General features: G+C 56.7%; 1 protein-coding gene across 2 annotated transcripts in view; it reads right to left on the reverse strand.

Moving 5' to 3' along the window:
- TRPV4 (transient receptor potential cation channel subfamily V member 4) overlaps window positions 1-22,087 on the reverse strand; it is a 42,534-nt gene extending 20,447 nt beyond the window's left edge. For both annotated transcript variants that reach the window (XM_084648915.1, XM_084648914.1), the window contains exons 1-2: window positions 21,988-22,087; window positions 3,924-4,343 (exon numbers count right to left, since the gene is read on the reverse strand). In XM_084648915.1, the coding sequence (XP_084505041.1) occupies window positions 3,924-4,303 (380 nt within the window). In that variant the 5' untranslated portion in view covers window positions 4,304-4,343; window positions 21,988-22,087. The remainder of the gene's footprint in view (window positions 1-3,923; window positions 4,344-21,987) is intronic.
- Window positions 22,088-22,813: the final 726 nt, after the last annotated feature.

Genomic DNA, 22,813 nt, shown 5'->3' on the forward strand with positions numbered 1-22,813 from the left:
CAAGGGGCTTTGCAAACCTTAATGCCTTTAGCCTGGGCAGACAGGTGAGCAACATTTCACAAAGGAGGAAACAGGCTCAGAGATGGGGTGGGGGTGACGTGGGCCAGCTCCCTTGCTGAAGGCTGGGGCATGGCTAAATGCCATTCTCCAGAGGATACAGGCCCTCAGGCCGGTTCTGTGGACACAAGCCGGGCTGGTTTGGGCACCTCTCTTGTCTCAGCTAGTTACATCTAAACAAACCGGTTTCAGCTAAGCCCCAGGCCTAGCTGGAGGGGAAAGCGCAGCCTGACCTAGGCGTTCCCCCTCGAATCAGCCACTTACAGAACAAGGCGTCATTAAAGGAATTTCTACCTCGCTTGGCGAGGAGCAAACCGGGACCTTTGTGCAATGGAACGAGCTTGCCCACTCTGCGGGGTCTGCATGGCTGGATCGGCCCAGCCAGTGCTGCCGGCACAAGAACCAAACAAACAGCGAACCTCACCCGGGCCCCGGCCCCGGGCTGGCTGGGGTCTAGCCTCAGAAACCACGAGCAGCAGTTGCTTGCACTTCCTGGTAGGTTACAAGCAAACAACTCAGCTATTTGGGAGGGACCATTCGGGTGCCATGCGGGGCCAGAAATAAGAGTGACGGGGGGGGATATGTGGGAAGGGAAAGTGTGGCTAAATGCCAGGAAAACCTCCCTAGCAGGGAGATCACCAGATTGTTTGTATCAATGAGAACCTTGGCATGGCGCTTTATGAACAAATCCGCCACGCTCCCAGCCCCAAAGAGCTTCCCACAGGGCCGCGCCCCAGGAACAAGGGGAAGCGTCTTCCTCTGCAAGGCTGCTCCAAGCTCCGGGGACAAATCCTAACCTGGCGGAAGGGGGCCCAGCACCCAGGTTGCAAAGCTCAGACCACCTTCAGGGGACAGTGCGGGAGTGGTGCCTGGGTTCATTTGGCAGCTAGCCTGGGTGCACAGACCCCACTCAGGCCAGGCCCTACCGGAGAACGTCCACAAGCTTTTGGTCCTGCCCCTATGGAAGTCAGAGGCCAAACTCCAGGGGGGGCAGGATGGGGCCTTTAGACCTGCCGGTCCGATTTCAGTTGTAGCTAATATCCCTGCAGAGCGGGTGGGGGGCAGTTAGACCTCGGGGGGGTGGGGTGGGGAAACAGTCAATACAGGCCGGGGGCTCCTCCCGTGGCTCAGTGGCATGGTGCCACACTGTGCCCGTGGGGGCGACATGAACGCACACTCCCCTCCGAGCGCTGGTCTCTGCCGTGGCCCCCCAGCCCTTGGGAATGGAAGTGATCCCAGCAGGCGGGGGAGGGCGAGACCCTCAGCACCATCCAAGGCAGGTGACTGTGTCACAGGGTCGTCCAGGCACACACCCCTGTCCTACAGCAACAGCCCCAATCGCTGCTCCGCACGCATGTGGCTGCTGCGGGGGCTCAGGACCACGGCTGCTACAGGTGGTCCGGGATCCTGCCCCACCCCACACGTATAAAGGAACCAGCGTGGGGGAGAGAAGCCGGGGGCAATTCGTTCTCAGCATCTGGAAGAGCGGCGTCGGCCTCTGTGCTTCGTACAGCACCGTGCGCAATGACAGCTCTCCAGCCACCAACAGTGCCTACGAAACCTGCTGGAAGCGTCTCTTCCCCTCCGATCCCTGCCTTCCCCTGCTTCCCGGATTCACCTGTTCTCTGGCCTGGGCAATGCCCCCCAACTCCTAGCCCCTTTTACCCTAGGATCTGACACACACACACACGCACGAGCGAGAGTGTTGTCATCCCTTTGCTACAGGCCATGTGGGGACAGTGAGACCCAGAGGTGTGGGTTTGGCCCTAGGCCACCCCAGGGTGGCATTCTGACAGCCTGGGCATCAGGACACACTGCCTCCCAGAGCAGGGACCAGAACCCTGGGTCCTGCCCCCCAGCCCCTTTGCTCTAAGCAGTCCTGGGTCCCTGTCAGTCCTCAGCACCTGAGGTCTCCTGTGTGGTCATCACCCTGGGAAGGACAGGGGAGTGCAGGATGCCAGCAGGGGAGGAGCTGTGTCATGTGCTGTCTGAACGACCCCAGGGAGCAGCTCTTGCTGGGAGCCCCGGGGAGCGGAGCCGGAGTCTCTCCAGCCTATGGCGTGGCCAGCCCCACAGCACGGGGAGTTTCTCCAGGACAGACCGGTGCATTGTCCCCCACTGCCTGTTCTGGGGCGGGGCGGGCCGGGCCTCCATGTCCCCCGGGATCATTTCCTGGCCCAGCCTGGCAGGGAGGGGGCAGGGAGCACTCCTGAAAAGCCCATTCATGCCGGAGCCCGGCTTGCCACTCCCAGCGAGGAAAGGCAGGCTGCACAAGGCAGAGGTGAGACAGCCCAGCACAGAGCCCTCTTTCAGGGCAGCGTGCGAGAGGGGAATTGGCAGCCAGCAGCCCTGGCGAGTGCCAGTACCTCCCAGGCCAGGCTGCCCGCCCTGCCCTCCAACGTAGCTCGCTCAGGGGACGGTTCCACACAGCCCTGCTCCCTGCTCCTGCTGACCACCCCCCGTCCCGCTGCTCGCTCGCAGCCCCCAGATCTAGCTCTGCGTGACCTCTGCCGGCCTGCGCCGGGGTTCAAGGTCCGTTCCAGAACACGGCTCCAGCCCGTTTTGGTCTCGTATCAGGGCTCATCTCTTCCTTACTTCAGGGACAAGTCAGGCAGGTGCATCCTAACACCAGCCTGGAGCACCCGGAGCACCTCCCACCTGGGGAGGGAGCACCACGGGCTGGTAAAGGCAGTGCACTGACGGGCACCCAAGGGCATCCCAGCTACTCCTCCTGCCTGGGACACAGGGGAGGGGAAATCCCCCTGCCTCTGATCGTCCCTTGGGCTTTGGAGCTTCCCAGTCCCGCTACAAGAGCCTTACCACCTTCTGAGCGGTCTGCCCAACTCACTGCTACCTTCTGCCCCTGGGGAGCCCCTTCGCTCTGCAGCCTGCCCCAGCTACATTTCCCTCCTGGGGCAGAGGTTTGCTTTGCGCCAGGTTGGAGGGGCCTGGCTATTGTCCAGCTCCCAGCAAGGCTCCTTTAGCATCCCTGTAACCCCAGTGCCCCTCTTCTTTGTAAGTGACCGTGGAAAACGTTCAACCAGACGCAAGCAGGTGGCGTTAAGCGAGCACATTCAACATAAGCACTGCAGAGCCTGCTACACACATGCAGCTGCCCGGTGCTGTACATACTCATGACTGTTACTAGCTGACACCTGTGAGAAATTCCCAGGTTGGCAGAAATGCCCTTGCTGAGCTCTGGGACTGTGATATCAAAGGTAGCAACCCCATCCTGCCTCTCCATGTCCCGCTCTCTTAGTGTGTTTGCTTCCTGCCGTCCTAGCAGCTCAGATAAATAGCTTTCACAGCAAACAGCTCAAAGAAGGTTCGAATCCGCGGCAAATATTTGCAACAAAAATGTGGATTTTTTGTAAAAAGTAGCATTAAAATAAAATAAACATGGCTCGGTAGGGCACCTGAGCACCACAAATAATAGAAACAGGGGCCCAAAGCTCTCTCCAGCACTTCTTGAACAGCAACAAAACATCAGGAGCGAAAAGGCTCAAAAATTGGATTGGCCCAGAGAGACGCTGGATTGTGAGGCTGCGAAAGGCAAATGCCCCAAGCTAGAGCCTGCTGATATTTTTCAAAACTTTGAGTAAATGTTGCATTTGGAGATTCTGAAATTTGAAAAATAAATGGAAAAATGTTGGACATTTGCTCGCAAAATGCTCCCAGGGCAGATAAAACCATTTAAAATTGAAACAGCAATTCACAGTTCCGCCCTCCTTCTCTCCTTTCCCCAGCCAGCTCTCCCCTGACCCTGGCTGGCATCTCGTGGCTGGATGCCCCACAGAGCCCCTGGCACGGAGAGGTGCCAGCCTAAGCAGACATGCTGCCCGTAGGGGACGGGGTGCCATACTCACTCCCTGATCTTCTTCCGCCGGCGCTTGTTCTCGCTGGGGTGCTGGCGGTAGGTGCCGTAATCGAAAAGCGAGTCCATGGGGGCTTTCTTGGGCCCTGGGACGACAGAGGACTCGTAGATGGTGGACTCCAGCAGGTCCCTGGGGTTGGGCACGCCCTTTTTGAAGGCCCCGTGGAATTTCATACGCAGGTTTTGCTGCTTGCTGTCCCCCGATCCGGGGGGGAGCTGGGCCGCCTCAGTGGGGCAGGGGCTATCCTCGTTCTCAAACAGGTTGGCCAGAGACGAGAGGGGGAAAGCGTCATTCTGAGTGGAGCCCTCTTCGCCTTGGGCCTCGCCGGCCTCCCCGATGAGGAGCCGGGGGGGGTCGTCGGAGTCTGCCATGCCGCCCACTTTGGAAGGGCCCCGACCCCTCCCTGCGTGCCTGGAAGAGAAGGGGTGGGTGAGAGCGTGAGAAGTAACATGGGGTGGGAAGGGGGGTGTATGCAGGTTGAGAGAGACGCCCTACGCAACAAACCCTCCCAGCCAGGCATCAGCACCAGAGATGCACCAAGCTAGGCCGGACCCTCCTCCGCCTCGCTCAGCTCCATCCGCTGCGGGGGCAGGAATCCCGGGCCCCCCGGCTGTGGGGCACAGCTTGGCCCGAAGCGCCAGAGCGCCCTGAAGAGCAGCAGCTCTGCGTCAGAGGGAAAGGAAGGGGCAAGGCTAGAGTGGGGACTGTCCATGTGCCCGGGCAGAAAGCCAAAGGGTGGATTAGGGATCCCGCTACGCTGCAAGGGAAGAGGGGGATTGCCCTGCAGGTAGGAGCACCCTGGAACTAGCCAGCACGGATCACAACAGGAGCACGAAGATGGCGGCGTGGGCTAGTGGCTCCAGGACAAGCCGGCCACAGAACCCATGGGCTGCCTGCCTACGCTGAAGCCCTTGCCACCAGGTCTGCTCTGCTATTGTTACCAGTGCTAGCTAGAGTAATGCTAACACAGGTACGCTCACCCCCCTTTGCGGTGTAGACACCCCCTTACACGGCCCCGAAGAGGACCGCGATCTCCCTGGGGACGGGGGTGGATCAAATGGATTCAACCCCTCTTAAAACAGAATAACCCGGCAGACAGGGTGAGCAGCACACATCAGATTGCAGGGCCCCTGCTCCCCTCACACCTTTGCCTGCTGGGATCTTGCAACAGCTTCCTGGGGCTCGCTGGCAGGAGGGATTGTTCCTAGCCAGCTCCCAGTCCCCACCCCACTGCTCCTAGTGGGAGGACTCCCTGCACCGGGGTTCAGTCCTTCCATGCTCGGGGAGATCACAGTCTGCCCGCGTCTCACTTCTCTCGCACATTCAGTAAACGCGCTTCCCCTGCACTCGCGGCCAGGGCCCCCGGGATGCAGGGCCAGCCGGGCGGGCAGCTAGCAAGCCTGCACCAGCCGGGTCCCCTTATATCTGCAGATCTGCATGGGATCCAATCTGCTGCAGGCTTCGCGTTTCAAAGAGCTGCTGTAATGAGAGAGGGCGAGCCCCGCCGCAGGCCCTGCCTTGCCCAGATGTGGTTTTGCTGGGCACAGCCCAGCGCAGGGGAGAGAACAGGCTCTTCTTTCTCCAGCCCTATAAATACCGACCAGCCACCCCAACCCCCCTCCCCCACACAGCGGGCTCAGCAGAGGGCTGGCATGCGTGTGAATGCTAAGGGCCCGATTCCAGTCTCATGCTGGTTTCACACCCGGGCTGCTCCGCTGACTTTCCAGTTTTCCCAGGTGTAGGTCAGGGGAGGACCAGGCTTCCTGGGCCCAATTCACTGTCACTCTGCCCCTCGTGCGTGCAGTCAGTTACACCAGAGCAGAGCAGGGTGAGATGCTGCCCCCTAGTGTTTCACACTCGCACTGCACAGGTGGAAATGGTGACACAACTGAGGGGCAACAGGGCATCTGTTTCAATCAGACCCTGAGATGGAGGCTTGCAATGGGATGGGGGAGGAGATCCAAATGAGGGCTCCGTGGCAGGGGAGGGACCTGCGTGTTGATTGCCCTGCAGCTGGAATTCAAATCCACGTCCCTGATTTATTCTGGTGCACAGGAAAGTTTGCAAAAGAAATGACCAGCAGGCAGCAAATTCTAAGCCACAGCCAGCTACGGGAGCCAAGGTGCTGGTGTCTGTGCTGTTGTTGACAGGCCCCAGCAGCTCTGGGAGGACAGAAAAAGCAGCCTGGAAACATGTCATTTTCTACTTGGTTGCAGCTTTGTATAACAAGCCCTAATGTGGGGCTTTGCTCTCCAGGCCTGGGACTGGAATGTCTGCTGGATAACATGCTTCTAATTATGTAGCATGTCATTACTAGAGAGCCAACAGGTTTCAATGGCACAGCAATCCTGGTGCCGTGTCATCGGAAATTCAGCGTCTCCCCACTCGGTATCGGAATTATCCCAGCACTGAGCGACTGAGGCATCCCCGCTGCCTGCCGGGCTGGGGCAGCATACCTGTCCCGCGTGGCCAGGGGAGGTGGGATGGGGAGGAAGGAAACAGCAAGGAGAAGAGAGCCAGAGAGTCACCAGCCTGGAGCACCATTTGTCCCACCTTACCTAGCTTCATCCACTCGCTCAGAGTCTCCTCTTCACTTTGAAGGCCTTGCCCAGCTCCGTACCCACCCCCATCTCCTCCTGCTCCTCTCTCTGGGTCAGCCACCCCCTCTCCTCCTTCCACACCACCCAGCTCATCTCCTGCTCGAGGGAGGTCCTGACTCCAAGGAGCAACCCAGCGTTGGCATTTGCCTTTGTGGGGCTCGTCCATATTGTGCAGCTTCCCCTCCATGCAGTTAGTCTGTCGCTACACTGGGATCTTGGGCTTTGCAGGCCCCCAGCCAGGTGTGAAGTGCTAAGCAGGCCTTGCGGAGCTGGAGAAACCTGGCTTGTAGAGAGGGGCTTTTCATTCCTATGGGAGCACTTTACGAAGTGGAGGTTGTCATTATCCCCTTTAAACAGGGGGGAAACTGAGGCCCAGAGAGGGGATGTGCCTGGTCCAAGGTCACCTAGGGAGCCAAGATTAGAACCCAGGTGTCCTGGCTTCCAGTCCAGTGTCCAACCTCTGTTCCCTGCATCCCACCCTCTCACCCAGAGACACCCTGGGCAGAACCACTCTGGATTCCCAAAGCAGGGGCAAACGAGCCAAGCCCGAAGTGTTGGGGAAGTCCCAAGTAGTTCGCTGCCCCACTCTTCCCCTTCCTGTGCTACCCCTGCTCTTCCTATGCTGGACGGGTGCGCGAGAGGTGTGCCAAACCCCACGGGAAAGGCTCAGGGTCCCCCAGCTGGCCGAGGAACATGGGGTCTCCAGCCCACCTCTGCAGAGCTGATCCCAAGCAGAAGGGCTGATCCCAAGCAGACTCAAAGCCCCAACCTCCGGAGGGTCTCTCAGCACTTCCGAACGCTAGCTAGAGCCATGAAGGCATTTGGCGCTTTACACACGTGGATGAACAATGCGTCCTCACACCGCAGCGCCCCCGGAGCCTGGTCACAACTATTCCAATGGGGAACCAATGCCCAAGGTCACCCGTCCCCACAGCTAGGGGACAGAGTCAGAGATAGAAGTCAGAGCTCCCAAGCCCCTGAGCTGACCTCTAAATGACTGTCTCTGGCTGCCCTATGTCCCCCTCCCCGCTCACCCGTGTCTTTGTCCCATCTTCAGATTTGGTTTCCTTTCGCTGACGTTTCCCCAGGTTTATCACCATGGTGACTCAGCCCTCCCAGTGACGGCACCAGGACCTTTACACCAGATTCTCCTCCGAGGCACATTTACACTAGCCTCTTTCGGGAGGTTTCCCACTGGCGCAGCTCCCGGGGTGGTTCCAAGCAGTAGGGGCACTAGAGCAGCCAGGGCACAGGTGGGTCACCCATGATTTAACCTGCAGGTCAGCTAGACCTGCTCTGAGCAGGGTCAAATACCACAGATACGGACATACCAATGTGTCCGCCCTAGTCCACACCACTGTGATGATGGGAGAGTCCAGCCTAGACACTGCCTAAGAGGACAGCTCTCCAGCTTCCACTGAAGAAGAAGAAGAATACATAGCTCTTATCTCGTGCGTCTCATCCATAGGTCTCAAAGAGCTTTACAAAGGCGGTCACGATCATTAGCCCTGCTTTGCAGATTGAGAAACTAAGGCACAGAGAAGGGCAGCAATTTACCCCAGCAGGCCAGTGGTAGAATTGGGACTAGAACCCAACTCTCCCAAGCCCCAGTCCACTGTGCTAGCCACTAGACCACACTGCTTCCCCAATACAAGACAGAGGCCAATGCACAATGCCTCCCTCCTGGCTGGAAAGGCAGCAGTCAGCACAGAGGGTCTAAAGCCCCAGGAGATAAAGAGTAAAGTTAGCTTTGGTCATCAAGCTAATCGCTCCCTGATTCCCTTTGGTGTAAGGGCATCACACAAACTTCCTGCCTGACAAATTCCACACACATACGTCTGCTAACACAGCTCAGTCACAGCATTGACCCTTTGGTGAACGCAGGGCCCTCTGTAGACTGAGCGGTATTCAGGTTATTGACAATGGGGCAGATTTTCAAAGGAACCAGTGGGTGCTAGGCACCCAACTCTCCCTGACATTTACTGGAGATCATTTACTGGAGGTGCCTAACTTCCCTGGGCGCCTTTGAAAATCCCAGCCAGAGCATCTCTGGTGTCATACAAAAAGTACAAAAAACCCAAAACCCCACTGGGCAAAGCCCAAACAGCTGTCACCTCTTCAGACAAACCTCCAGCCCAGGGCAAAGCCAATAACCATGGGCCCCGCCAGCCACCAGTCAAAGGGACCTATTCTCCAGCCCACCAACAACCATGGGCAACGGATGCAAGAAAGCAGCCCTAGGGGTCTAGGCAGAGCTGCCCCGCCCTGGCCAAGTGTAAACACCAGGCAGAGACCTAGGGCAGAAAGCAGTAGCCCAAGTGCTCAGGGTCTAGAGGCCATGCCGGGCTTTCACTATGAATACCTACAGTCACAGGCTCCCACAGTGCTCAGCCGGCAGCAGTCCGGAAACTGCCAGCACTCCAAGGGTTAATTTAAACACACAGTAAAATTCCATGGCAGATTTTACGGCTGCATGTTCCAGGCAGACTAATCTCCTGAGCATCCCTCCAGCAGGGGCCTGCGGGGGTGGCACCCTGGCTGCTGCCTGGATCCTACCTGGTCCCCAGGCAGAGGGAGGATTCCATTCCCCAGGGCTGCCCAGCCCTTGTCAGCGTCAGCCCCAGGCCACTAGCTCCCTGCCCCACTCCTTAAAGGAGCCCAGGGCCAGGGGCTCCCTCCCTGGCAAGGCAGTTGTGCGGTTGTTCTCAGTGTCTTTCATCCAAACAGCTTGTTCAAAGGGGATCTAAGAACCGTGGGGAAGGGATCCAGAGAAGTGCTCTGGAGGGGAGGGGTGGCCCTGAGAAGCTGTTTGTCTTTATGGCCCACTCCTGCTGCTGGGGAACCAATGGGAGTTTCCCCGTGGATATACTTGGGAAAAGGCTCAAGCCCTCGGTGAACTGGGCAGGGTCTCTGCAGGCTGCCACATGCGGGCCATGTTCCCAGCGAGCGTGCCCACCACATTCACCTCCTCCTCCCCGGGGCTCCTGGAAGAGCCTTTCACACATTTATGTGGGATGGATCCTAGTTTAAAGCACTGGTGTCTTGATGGCTAAGTGTTAGCTGGGAACAAGCCCTCCCCACCATCTCAGGGCAGGATGGCATTTGGGGGGATGGGGGGGACTCTATGTCCTTCTGCTCTTTTGCTCATTTTTGGCTCCTCAAAGCCTGGCCTGACTGGAAGAGGCGAGGCAGATCCCTGGCTCCAGACACCCAGCCATGACCCCTTGGTTTTATGAACCATGGCACCAGATATTTGCAAGCCAATGGCTCTTCAGTCTATCGGGAGCTTGTGAAAGTCTCGTGTGCTCCCGTGAACGGCGGCTGCCCCCCTGCTCACCCCTGTTTGGGTGCCAGGCCATGCAGCCTGAGGGATGCCACCCAACCCAACATCCCTGGGATCTTCCCAGTACTGTCAGGGCAATCCCAGACCCCACGAGCCACATCGGTGGGACCCCAGCTACTAACAGACTCTAAGTGACACTTCGCAGCACGCCCCCCTCAGCAATTTCATCCCAACATGGCCGACACCATGTCCTGATGCCAGACACAGCGGTGCCAGGCCTCTCCATGACACCCCAACACAGCGATGCTCAGACGAGGGAGCGAGAGACGCCCACGGTTCATTGATGTGTCTCCTGTGGCTCTTTGCAGGAGTGATAAAACACTGGGTGATTTAATTATTAACCAACCTAAGCTATTAGCCAATCAGGATGCTTTTAAAAATTAAACAATTAAGTTATTAACTTATTTACTGTGAGAATATATAGATATAAACTAAATATTTGCCCGTCATGCTGTGTAACTATGAATCTACAGCACTAGAGTAATGAATTCCCATGAGTGTGGCTCTTTTGGGTAATGCTGATCCCTTACTTGGCCCCTGAACACCCGAGGTCTGATTATCAGTGCCCCTGCGATGTGAACCTGCCGCCGCACCCGACCTGAGTGATTCAGTGGTTGCAGGTCTCAGCCCTTCCAAAACGCCCTGGGGCACAGGAAGGAGATAGTGATCTGGGCGCTGCATACCAGGGCCAGCAACCTCAGTGCTCACGGCTCAGTGTGAGATTCAACAAACCGGTTCCGCTGCACTGACCCCACATTGCCTTTCTCCGTTTCCTCTTTCTTCTCACACACAGTGGGAGGAGGGTCAGGGATGCCCAGGCAGCCTTTGCTTTACAGTCCTTTGTTATTTAATCATGCCATTTGTATCTTGCCCCCCACCGTACGCCCCATTAATATAGGGGCATCACAGCTTCACCCACCACAGGGGAGAATAGATCACATTGTGATGTACATCCCGGGGTCGGGTACACAGAGGCCTCTCCAGCACTGAAAGTCAGGAAACTTTCCACGAGGAAGCTGCTGCGATGGGAGAAGCAGGTGCAACAGGACAAGCTGGTGCAACGGGAAAAACCAAAAACCGGGGCAGCGGGATGCCGCAGGGGCTAGGTCCTTCCATGGCAATGACCTTGCCAGAAGCAGCAGAGCAGAGGCAAACACGAGACTGAAGATTCCTCTGTGGCTGGGCTGTGCCTGGCCAGAGTCACACAGGAGCGGCAGGGTGGCACGATTCAAAACAAACCATCCACATCCGGCATGTCCCATCCTCGCACCAGTGTTGGCTTCCAGTGAGTGACGTCCCCTGGCCCGCTAGCCAGCAGCGCTGGCTGCGTGTGCCAGGCGCGGGGCACTCTGCTGGGCAAGACTCAGGGCAGCAAGTGCTATGACCAGTGAGAAGCACTTGGAGGGCCAGGCTCTTAATAAACACCATTGTGAAGAAAACCAAGGGAGTGGGTGGGGTAATAGGACAGGGGCTCCACGCAGAGGGCCTGCCTGGGGCTCGGTTGGGAGTGCTGTTGTAGGAGGATGAGTGCTGCTGGCTTTGGAGTGAAATGCAGTGGACGTGTGGGAGAGGGGATGGATCTGACAGCTGAAGGATCGGGAGAAGGAAGGGGGACTGGAAGCAGGGAGAGGAGCATGCAGCCAGGCTGGGGTGCATAAGGCAGGCAGAAGGCACAATGCTAGTAGAAGGGCAGGAGTTCATTACAAACAATCAGGAATTTCAAAGAGTGTCCAGAGTACAGCTTAGAGCTGGGTTACAGTCACTCTAAGGGCCTAGCCCCTAACTGACACAGGCCGACAGCGAGCAAGCAAAGCTCTCTGCCAAAGAGAGAGTGAAGCCTGGCAGCCAAAAATCTGCCAGGGGAGTCTCACCCGGAGACCCATCTCCCTGCCCAAGACCAAGCAGAACATGGAATGGTGATTCCAGGCAGTCAAATGCACTGGGCCCACTGACCGCAGCCACTCAACCCCATCAGAATTGGCAGGAAGCTCAAGTCAGTTTGGCATGGACTGGCACGAGCATCTCAAACCAGTAATAGCTCAGGCAGACATTTCTGTTCAGTACGAGAAAGCTTTTATTGTAGATTTTATTGACTGAAGTGAGTGAGGTCCAGAAAGCCTTGGGCAGGAGGCACCTTATAAATATTTATTACGATGACATCGGTTTCTCTCTCTTCTAAACATGAACCTCCTGACTTGGGAGGGGCCGATCCCACAGAGCCAAGTCCCGAGCAGGCTGGAGAGCTACTGATTCCGCACCGCCTTGAGGGAGCCAAGGCAGGCTGGAAACAGATCAGGAGTGCCCCTCTGTGCCGGGCGTGTGGAGGAGACCGCCGGGCACAGTTTGTTGCGTCTGATGTGGTCCCGCGTTGCTGTAAATGTGCGGCTCACCCCACCCAAGCTGATGACAGAGTGGCAGGAGGACAGAAGCGAGAGCAGAATGACAGGCAGCTTCAATCTGGTCGTTTATGTCTCTGGCCCTTTTCTTGGCTTCTTTGTGTAGTAACATGGGAGGAGATTCAGTGACAAACAGGGTATTTATTTAAAGGAACTGGGTGGATCTGCAGATTGTGACTATACGTTTGCTTTGGTCATTCACAGCCCCCCCTTGCCAGCAATAGATCCCTTGGCTTTCCCCTGTTCCGCAAACTCAGGCATGTTCCCCTGGACTTGATGTTCTGGGTCATATAAGGAGGGGGGCCAGAGCTGAGTGCAGAGATCTTGGAACTGCAGCTGCACGTCTCTGCACTGCAGGGCTGGAGCAATGGTGGGGGTTACAGGCTCCCTGCCCAGTTCTGTTGTCACTTCACCTCCTGCAAGCCTGCTGCAGTCAGCACGAGCCCAGGAATTGAGTCCAGCTGCAGGGAGATTCCGGCAGATCAGACCCCGGTTTTTACTGCTCAGCCCTGGTGTCACACTCCTCATCTGAGGCTCGCTAAGCGCGGGAATGGTGGATGTCATTCCACCACCCCCACTTGACTAGGGTGACCAGATAGCAAGTGTGAAAAATTGGGACAGGGGGTGGGGAGTAATAGGCACCTACATAAGAAAAAGCCCCAAATATTGGGACTGTCCCTATCAAATCAGGACATCTGGTCACCCTACACTCGACAGATGGACACTCGGGGCACATCTACACTGCAACAACACACCCGTGGCTGGTCCGTGTCAGCTGACTCGGGCGCTCTAAAGTTACAGTGTACATGTTGGGGCTTGGGCTGGAGCCTGGGTTCTTGGACGCCAGAGGCTGAGGGTCCCAGAGCCTGGGCTCCAGCCAGCTGGGATGTCTACACTGCAGATATCCCCGTGAGCCTGAGTCAGCGGACATGGGCTGGCCACCAGTGAACACATACTCTCAGGGCCCAGAGGGATGAAGTGATTGGCCCAAGGTCACACAGTGAGTTAGAACCAGAGCCAAGAAGAGAAGCCAGCTCTGCAAAATCCCAGTCCTTTGCTTTAACCATTAGACCATGCTTCCCCTTGCTATTTATTACTTTGTAGCTCCCATGTGGTGCTTCAGAGGATGCAGGCAGTCTCAATTGACACCAGGCCCTCTATGATGCCCAGCACACTCGTCAAATCCCAGCTGGGATCATTCCACTCCACCAACCAAAATTCCCCCTGCAGACTCATTTGAGTTCAGGATTCCCCAAGAGGACCTCAGCAATTGGAATACCTGGTGGAACAGCACTCGAAATGTGGGCCGGTTCAGAAACACGGCCCTCCATGGGCTGGGAGTTTGTTTTTTGCTTACTCTAATCTAATCTCCAAAAGGAGAAAAACAACTGAACAGCCTCACTAGGTAGGAATTTGGCTTTTCCCAGCCAAGCCCATTGTCACGTTGATTCTTGAAGGGTTCTGTGCCTCTCTGTTTGCTGCCAGGAAAACTGGGCTCTGACTCACTGTGTGGGGCAAACAAGCACAGCTGTGTTTAGGCTAGGCACAGTCACTGGGACTCAGGAGATCAGAGACAGGTGGGGCAGGCCCACAAGTCGGGGCAGGGGGGTGTTTAAAAAAAGTTCCACCAGCCCTTGTCTCAGTACAAACTTTTTAGGAAACACCGGCCTTGATTTCAGTGGCAACCATTTTTTATTTGAATGTCAATATCCGCTCCCCCCGGGTTTGCACCCCAGTAATGCGGCCAATTCCTTGCAGAGGAGAACGAGAATGGGACGGAACGAAGGCGAAGCCGACAGGTCTGTTTTCATGGCTGGAGCGGAGCGAAGTGCAGAAGGTGAGTCAATGCCAGGCATGACGGAAAATGCAGGCAGCTTGGTAAGATCCGGGGGTGTTCTTAGGGACACCGGGAGGAAGTTTGCTTTGGAAACTGTGAGCTGATTATAACTGGCCCCATTGAGTGGAGAAGCCCCAACAATCCCAGCGGCGGACGGGCTGCCCGATGAGGTGATGGCCAGGGGATGAATTGGATTTCATTGAGCTTTTAGTTTATCTGTCTTTTTTCCAGATTTCCCCACCCTGCAGGTCATCCTGTTTTCATAACCAAAGCCCACTTGGCACAGTCTTGTCGGCTCCAGGCCGGCTCCAGGCCTGAGCCCAGGGCAGGCAAGAGCCTGTGTTCTCTGGGCCGATGCCTCTGTGAGGTCAGAACTCCGCACAGAGCCGCACTGTGCTCCTTGGCCACCTGCCGCCCCATGGAGAGCGCCGCCTCCAGCCCGCGGCCAAAGCCCTTTCCAGCTAAAGGCCCCTATTCTGCTACCCTTCAGTAACGAGCTCCCACCAGGCCACCTCAGCCAGCGATCTCATCAGCTCTCACAGCCTAAGCAAAGCCAGGCTTGGCCAGGGCTTGGATGGGAGACCTCCCTGGAAAACCCAGGAAGTGTGTTAATGATTCAGCAGATGGCACATGAGTCCTGACCCTTGCGGCTGTTAAGAATCCGCTGGCCCTTTTATTTCAAGAGCAGGGAGGGGCGTTAAGCCCAGCATCCTGGCAAAAGTCCACTTTGGGCGATGACATGCCAGCTCCCTGAGCTCCCCAGGAAGTTTCAAGTGTGTACAGGGTTCCCCTTCGCTTCCTGGCCAAGCCGTTGTGTAGTATGTTGCTGCATAGGTGCTGTGCTCCATCCCAGAGGCAGCTGCCTTTTCAGCAGAGCTCCTGTATGTCAGATCCTGTTTGTAGCGGCCTTGGGCTCTTCTGGGACAAAAGGTGCTACAGAAGTGTGAGATGTGGCCCCCATTGATATGAAGCACAGACAAGATCCCGCCATTGAGAACGCTCTGCTAGCAGCTAGGAGGGGCCAGCTTGTGTCCTGGCACATCCCCTCCTGGTGCTTGAAGGGCTGGCCCAGGTCCTGATGCTGTATCAACTCTACGAAGCCTCTAACGCCAGAGCATCTGGGTACCACTTTGTGCAGCCATTCAAACCTCCCTTCCACCCCACCTTCGCAGAACACCACTGTTACACATCGCTCCACGGGGCATAACAGGCATTGAGTGTAGGCGGTGTCCAGCCCACACCGGATGTATTCACCATCAGTCGTTCTCCATCTCCTCAGAGTCCTCCAAGTTCCTTGCTCTGACTTCCTGGTCCCCTTTCTGCTCCTTTGGTTATCGCTCCAGCTCCTTCCCACCTGCTCTGTGAAGCAAGTTGATGGTCTTAGTCCAGTTCCTGGTGAGACACTTGTCCACGTCTGTCAAGCCACCAGCACAACTTGTGTTAAAGCTGGTAAAATATCTTTGGGATTGCCATGGTGTCAACGTGCCCAGGTATCATGCTGGAAAATAGACCACTGCTGCTGTTAGGAGACCAAATAGCAGAAATGGTTCTCTTTCATCAGCCTTTGGCTAGGAGACCCTGGACGGGGGCCTCCGCCTTCAACTGGGAGACGGCGACCCCTGCCCCCAGACAGGGGCCTCCGCCTTCGGCTGGGAGACCCAACCTCTCCCCCTGGACGGGGGCCTCTGCCTTGGAGACCGCGACCTCTGCCCCTGGACGGGGGCCTCTGCCTTCGGTAAATATGGCAGGCGACCAGCTTGGCTTAATGGTGAAATCCTAGCGGATCTTAAACATAAAAAAGAAGCTTACAAGAAGTGTAAGGTTGGACATATGATCAGGGAAGAGTATAAAAATATTGCTCGGGCATGTAGGAATGATATCAGGAGGGCCAAATCGCACCTGGAGCTGCAGCTAGCAAGAGATGTCAAGAGTAACAAGAAGGGTTTCTTCAGGTATGTTGGCAACAAGAAGAAAGCCAAGGAAAGTGTGGGCCCCTTACTGAATGAGGGAGGCAACCTAGTGACAGAGGATGTGGAAAAAGCTAATGTACTCAATGCTTTTTTTGCCTCTGTCTTCACTAACAAGGTCAGCTCCCAGACTGCTGCGCTGGGCATCACAAAATGCGGAAGAGATGGCCAGCCCTCTGTGGAGAAAGAGGTGGTTAGGGACTATTTAGAAAAGCTGGACGTGCAAAGTCCATGGGGCCGGACGAGTTGCATCCGAGAGTGCTGAAGGAATTGGCGGCTGTGATTGCAGAGCCATTGGCCATTATCTTTGAAAACTCGTGGCGAACCGGGGAAGTCCCGGATGACTGGAAAAAGGCTAATGTAGTGCCAATCTTTAAAAAAGGGAAGAAGGAGGATCCTGGGAACTACAGGCCAGTCAGCCTCACCTCAGTCCCTGGAAAAATCATGGAGCAGGTCCTCAAAGAATCAATCCTGATGCACTTGCATGAGAGGAAAGTGATCAGGAACAGCCAGCATGGATTCACCAAGGGAAGGTCATGCCTGACTAATCTAATCGCCTTTTATGATGAGATTACTGGTTCTGTGGATGAAGGGAAAGCAGTGGATGTATTGTTTCTTGACTTTAGCAAAGCTTTTGACACGGTCTCCCACAGTATTCTTGTCAGCAAGTTAAGGAAGTATGGGCTGGATGAATGCACTATAAGGTGGGTAGAAAGCTGGCTAGATTGTCGGGCTCAACAGGTAGTGATCAATGGCTCCATGTCTAGTTGGCAGCCGGTATCAAGTGGAGTGCCCCAAGGGTCGGTCCTGGGGCCAGTTTTGTTCAATATCTTCATAAATGATCTGGAGGATGGTGTGGATTGCACCCTCAGCAAATTTGCGGATGATACTAAACTGGGAGGAGTGGTAGATACGCTGGAGGGGAGGGATAGGATACAGAAGGACCTAGACAAATTGGAGGATTGGGCCAAAAGAAATCTGATGAGGTTCAATAAGGATAAGTGCAGGGTCCTGCACTTAGGATGGAAGAATCCAATGCACCGCTACAGACTAGGGGCCGAATGGCTAGGCAGCAGTTCTGCGGAAAAGGACCTAGGGGTGACAGTGGACGAGAAGCTGGATATGAGTCAGCAGTGTGCCCTTGTTGCCAAGAAGGCCAATGGCATTTTGGGATGTATAAGTAGGGGCATAGCGAGCAGATCGAGGGACGTGATCGTTCCCCTCTATTCGACATTGGTGAGGCCTCCTCTGGAGTACTGTGTCCAGTTTTGGGCCCCACACTACAAGAAGGATGTGGATAAATTGGAGAGAGTCCAGCGAAGGGCAACAAAAATGATTAGGGGTCTAGAACACATGACTTATGAGGAGAGGCTGAGGGAGCTGGGATTGTTTAGTCTGCGGAAGAGAAGAATGAGGGGGGATTTGATAGCTGCTTTCAACTACCTGAAAGGGGGTTCCAAAGAGGATGGCTCTAGACTGTTCTCAATGGTAGCAGATGACAGAACGAGGAGTAATGGTCTCAAGTTGCAGTGGGGGAGGTTTAGGTTGGATATTAGGAAAAACTTTTTCACTAAGAGGGTGGTGAAACACTGGAATGCGTTACCTAGGGAGGTGGTGGAATCTCCTTCCTTAGAGGTTTTTAAGGTCAGGCTTGACAAAGCCCTGGCTGGGATGATTTAACTGGGAATTGGTCCTGCTTCGAGCAGGGGGTTGGACTAGATGACCTTCAGGGGTCCCTTCCAACCCTGATATTCTATGATTCTATGACCTCTCCCTCGGACAGGGCCTCCCCACAGCGATGCAGGACCCTGCCACCTCTAAAGACGAATGCCACAATACCCTCTGCACAGGGGCACTTGGGAACCACAGCTGCCCACTCGCTGGGCCGGGCACCTGTCACAGCTGTGCCCTGCAGTCTGCTCTGCATTCCAGTCCCTTCCCCGGTGCCCTGCAGGGGGGACGTTCTGACCTTTATAGCTCGGGTTGTGGACACACCTGAAATCCCCTCTCTGCCCCAGATGTCAGGACAGTGGGGAGCCCGATTTGAGAGCCCCTGCGCTATCAGCTCGAGGCTGTCAGCTCTGCAGCTCAGTCCCCGGAGCTTGTTGACCTTTCGGTCACACTCAGAGGCCTGTTTATTTGCACAGGCTTTTGGCAGAGGGGACACTGGGTGGGGTCAGAGGGTCTATTTCCCTTGGGGCAGGGGTGAGCAAACTTTGTGGCCTGAGGGAACAGAAATTGTATGGCGGGCCATGAATGCTCACAAAAGTGGGGTGGGGGTGGGGGTGCGGGTGCGGGAGGGGATGCAGGTTCTGGCTGGGGGTGCAGGCTCTGGGGTGGGGCTGAGAGGTTTGGGGTGCAGGAGGGTGCTCCGGGCTGGGATCAAGGGGTTTGGAGAGCGGGAGGGGGATCAGGGCTGGGGCAGGGGGTTGGGGCGTGGGGAGAGGCTCAGGGCCATAGTTTGCCCACTCCTGCCTTGGGGGCTGGGGCAAGCTGACTGCCTGTGGGGCTGCAATTTGCATGGAGCCAGGTGGTAACAGGGCTCCATTCTTGGCTTTAAATTTCCAAAGAGACTGACTGACCCATGCATGCTCCAAATCCAAACAGGCCAGCAGATATCCAGCCATCTCCACGCTGCCTGCAGGTTTGTCCCTGAGATCAAGCTGGAAAGGTGGTGAGTGAGCCAACTTGGGGGAGCTACAAGCCACACACCAGGCAGGCTCGAATTTTGGATCCAGAGTTACAATTTGTGGTCGGCACCCTAGGCTTGAAGGGCCCCACCCACTGCATGAGAAGCACCAGGGCAGAATGAGACTGACCTGCCATTGATGCCACATGACTCAGCAGGAAGGGAGAGCCGTGCAGGCTAATCACCGTCATTTCCCCAGGCACACACAGATTAGTACTGTCCCAAAGTTTCTTTTGGAGAAAAAAAGGAACCCCTGCAGTCTGCCTTGTGAATTAGCAGCGTCTGGGTCGCTCCCGTCCTTGGCATTCAAACCACTGCTTCTCTTATGAGCCAACAGACGTGTTTCCTCTTTGGAAACACTTGACACAAAAGATTTAAACTTTCACTGTCTATGTATCCTCTCAAGAGGAGCGGGACAATCTCACTGCAGACTTCAAAGCACTGAGAGCCGACGCAAGCGGAGAGTCACTAATAATTATCAATGCCAATCACAAGAAATCACAAACGATTTCTGGCTCTGGACTCTGGGTCTGACCTGTTGTACCAGGCAGGGGCTGTGTTGCTGTGTTTTGTACAGCGCTAGACACACTCTCGGCTCTTAATAAATAGAGAATTATAATGCCAGCGAGCAGGACAGTTGGGCATGCAATGGCTATAGGCTTTCCTTTGGGCTCTGGAGAATTCTACTTCACACATTTACAGTTCATAGCCATCAACTTGCAAACCAGCTCTTCTGGAAAATAAAAATGAAGGCTTTCGGCTGGCTCAGGGGCTTGAGACATTGGCTTTGGTACCTCTGGACGCTGGTTTGACTTCGACTTCAGTAGAGACCGAATCCTGCAGTGATTGCTTGTTGGCCTCTACGAAATTAGTTTTTGTTGTCAAAACTAGAACTTTGGTCTCAGGCTAGCTCCTTTCAGAACTACCCCCATCACAAAACCCACCCTCCCACTCGGCACCCCCATCTGCAGCCTCAGCAGAGAGGCCAAGGGGTCTAGATACTGAGCTCCCCGCTCTTCAGGGCCTGGCGAAGTGACTTTCTGCTCAGACCACAGCCTGCACTGCACCTGTCCCATGAGGACATAACGCCCTTCAGTCTCCAGGGCTGTTGGCTGTCAATAAGAAAGAGGTCTGACCCCACAACAGCATGGCCTGCCTCAGATTGGGAGTCGCTCCAATAAGGCCCAGGGTGGACAAGCAAATGGGATCCCTTGAGATTTATGGGCATTGCCTACGAATGCCAAGAATTGGTTCAACAATGAATTCCTGTAGAGAACTAAGAAAACAGCTGATCAAATTGCTCCCAAACAAGCACGCTCCCTAATCTACCCTGGAGATTCACCCCCCCGCCAGCCATAGGGCATGCCGGCGGCGGAGTGACATGAATGCTCTGGAAACCAGCCCAGCTGACTTTGTTATCATACAGACAATCTGGTGAGTCTGAATGGTTGCTGAGATATTAAAGTGAAAAGTAGGGTGGGTGGGTGGGTGGTTAGATGGATAGACAGACTCCCATTAGAGTGGAAGAAGGACGCACTGATACCAGCGTGCTGGGTGTATCAGAAACACCCAGATGAGTTGGACAGACAGATTAGACATAGATCCCTCTAGGTTTGCAATAAGGCCTCAGAGAGAGATTGCTGGAACTGGCTGGTGAATTTCTGGATTCTCAGCCACAAGGAAAGGGAAAGCAATTGTGCATGAAGTGGCGCCAGGCAGGTCAAGAGGAGCTCCCTCCGTCACCAGTCAGAGAGCTGCAGATTTAGCCTGCCGCGCATTTGTGGGTTTCAGTGTGCTTGCAGCCACTCCTCACCACATCCCAAATCCTGTCACAACACGCCTGGCTGCACCAGAAAGCTATTCCCCTCCGTTAATCCACCTTCTGGCCCAGTGACGGTGCCTGCATGACCACTGCGGCGTCTGCAGAGTCGGCTCCTCTGTTCCCGGCCACCACAGAGATGCCAGATAAAAAGCTTTTCCGACAGTCCCTCTGTGCTGAGCCCCAGTGACACAGAAGAGCATTGAAGAGGGGTTCTGGAGCCCAGTAACCGTGACATTGCCTTTAGCATATGGAGCGTTTGCTCCCATCAGCCCAATGACTGAATTGCAGGGAAACTCACTGCACGAGGCTATTTCACCGACAATCTGCAACAGAGATTTCAGCCAGGCAGAAACCATTGCACTGCTCACCACTGCCTCAGGTAGTGGGGTGAAACACACCTCCCCAGCCGTGCCACTCGCATGGTGCGGCCTCAAGGACGCAACCGCCTTCCAGCAGGACTTGCCATGAGTGAATGCTACTGTACTTTGTGCCAGGACTGCTGCTCCCTGGAGCCCTGGGCTGGGTCTCAGCTCCCTCTGTAGAGTCTCATAATCACCGCACTACCTGCGTCTGTGCCAGCCGTGTGTTCCCTCTCTCCCCAGGGGAGGAGGGTTTGGAAGGGAGGGTTTGTTTGGGAACTACTTATTTATCTCTACCCAGGCTGCTGCATGTTTAGGAGGGGAGGGAAGGGCGAGGAAAGGTGCCTTGCGCTTTAAGGAGAAGGTGGCAGGATCCTGGAGCAAAGTTCCAGTCGCACACATGGACCAAGCCTGCTCCACAGCAACCGCCCTGGGCAATGAAACCGACCTGATCGTGTCACTCCGGACACCCCCCCTCAGCCCCCTCCCTGGACACGCTCCAGCTCCCTCCCTCTGGACAGTGACCTGGGCGCGCACAGAGCCCCAGAGAGGCCAAAGCCCCAGTGGAGAGGAGAAATGATGCCCCCGGCAACACAGGGTGTGCCCCCGGAGAGAGCGCCCCTAGGGAGCCAAGTCCTAGGGAGAGGGGGGTCCCCAGGTGCGTCCTAGGGAGCCGAGCCTGGGGGGGGTTCCCAGGTGCGTGCTAGGGAGCCGAGCCCGGGGGGGGTTCCCAGGTGCGTCCTAGGGAGCCGAGCCCCGGGGGGGGGTCCCCAGGTGCATGCTAGGGAGCCGAGCCCCGGGCGGGGGTCCCCATGTGCGTCCTAGGGAGCCGAGCCCCGGGGGGGGTCCCCAGGTGCGTCCTAGGGAGCCGAGCCCCGGGGGGGGTCCCCAGGTGCGTCCTAGGGAGCCGAGCGCCAGGAGCTCGGGGCAGCCCGGCGGGGACCGGGCTCGGCGGCCACCCCCCGCAGACGGCTCTGTTCTGTCTCCCGCGTCCCGCCCAGCCCAGCCCCACGCCGCGGGCAGACGGGACCCTCCCCGGTACCTTCCGTTCGCTTCCCCGGCGGAGGCGCAGCTAAAGCCGACGGGGCCCGGCCCGTCTGCCCCGGAGCGCTGGGGTCTCTGGGGCGCGCCGCGCTGGCTGTGACCTGAGTCCCGCCGCCCCACCCCGCCTGGCTGGAGGGAGGGAGCCCGGGCCGCCCCCCGGCCCAGCGCCAGCCCCTGCGGCGTCTCCAGCCGGAGCAGCTCAGGTTCCCTCCGAGTGCACCGCCCCCTGCCCGGCCCGCCGCGCCCCGGCCCTGCCCGGCCCCGGGGGACCTGATCCCTGCGCCCCGGCCCTGCCCGGCCCCGGGGGACCTGATCCCTGCACCCTGGATCCTGCTCTGCCCTGGCCCGGGGGACCTGATCCCTGCGCCCTGGATCCTGCTCTGCCCTGGCCCGGGGGACCCGCTCCCTGCGCCCTGGATCCTGCTCTGCCCTGGCACAGGGGGACCCGATGCCTGTTCTCCAGACTCTTCTGTGCCTGGCCTGGGGGGACCAGGACCCACCTTGCTTCCATACTGCACCCCCGCTCCAGGGGAGCTCATTAATGTGAAGGGGACTGGAACAAAGACAGGAGGGCTAGTGCAATGGGAATGCGGGTCAGGAGGTGCCAAGTAAGAGCCACCCAGCTCTGCCCAGGCCCCTCCCTGAAACACCCGCCTTGGTCTCTCCTTTCCTCACCAGAGATCCAGGGATTTGCCTGGTGACAGAAGCTGGGACCCCACCCAGCTCTTCCCACCAGGCCACCCCAGTTGTGCGAGCCTGCCCCTTCTTACAACAGCCTGATCAAGAGACTCCCTTCGTTTGCATGGGGCTGGGTGTCACCGAGC

Source organism: Lepidochelys olivacea (assembly GCF_965140295.1).
Source record: "Lepidochelys olivacea isolate rLepOli2 genome assembly, chromosome: 15".
NCBI lineage: Eukaryota > Metazoa > Chordata > Testudines > Cheloniidae > Lepidochelys > Lepidochelys olivacea.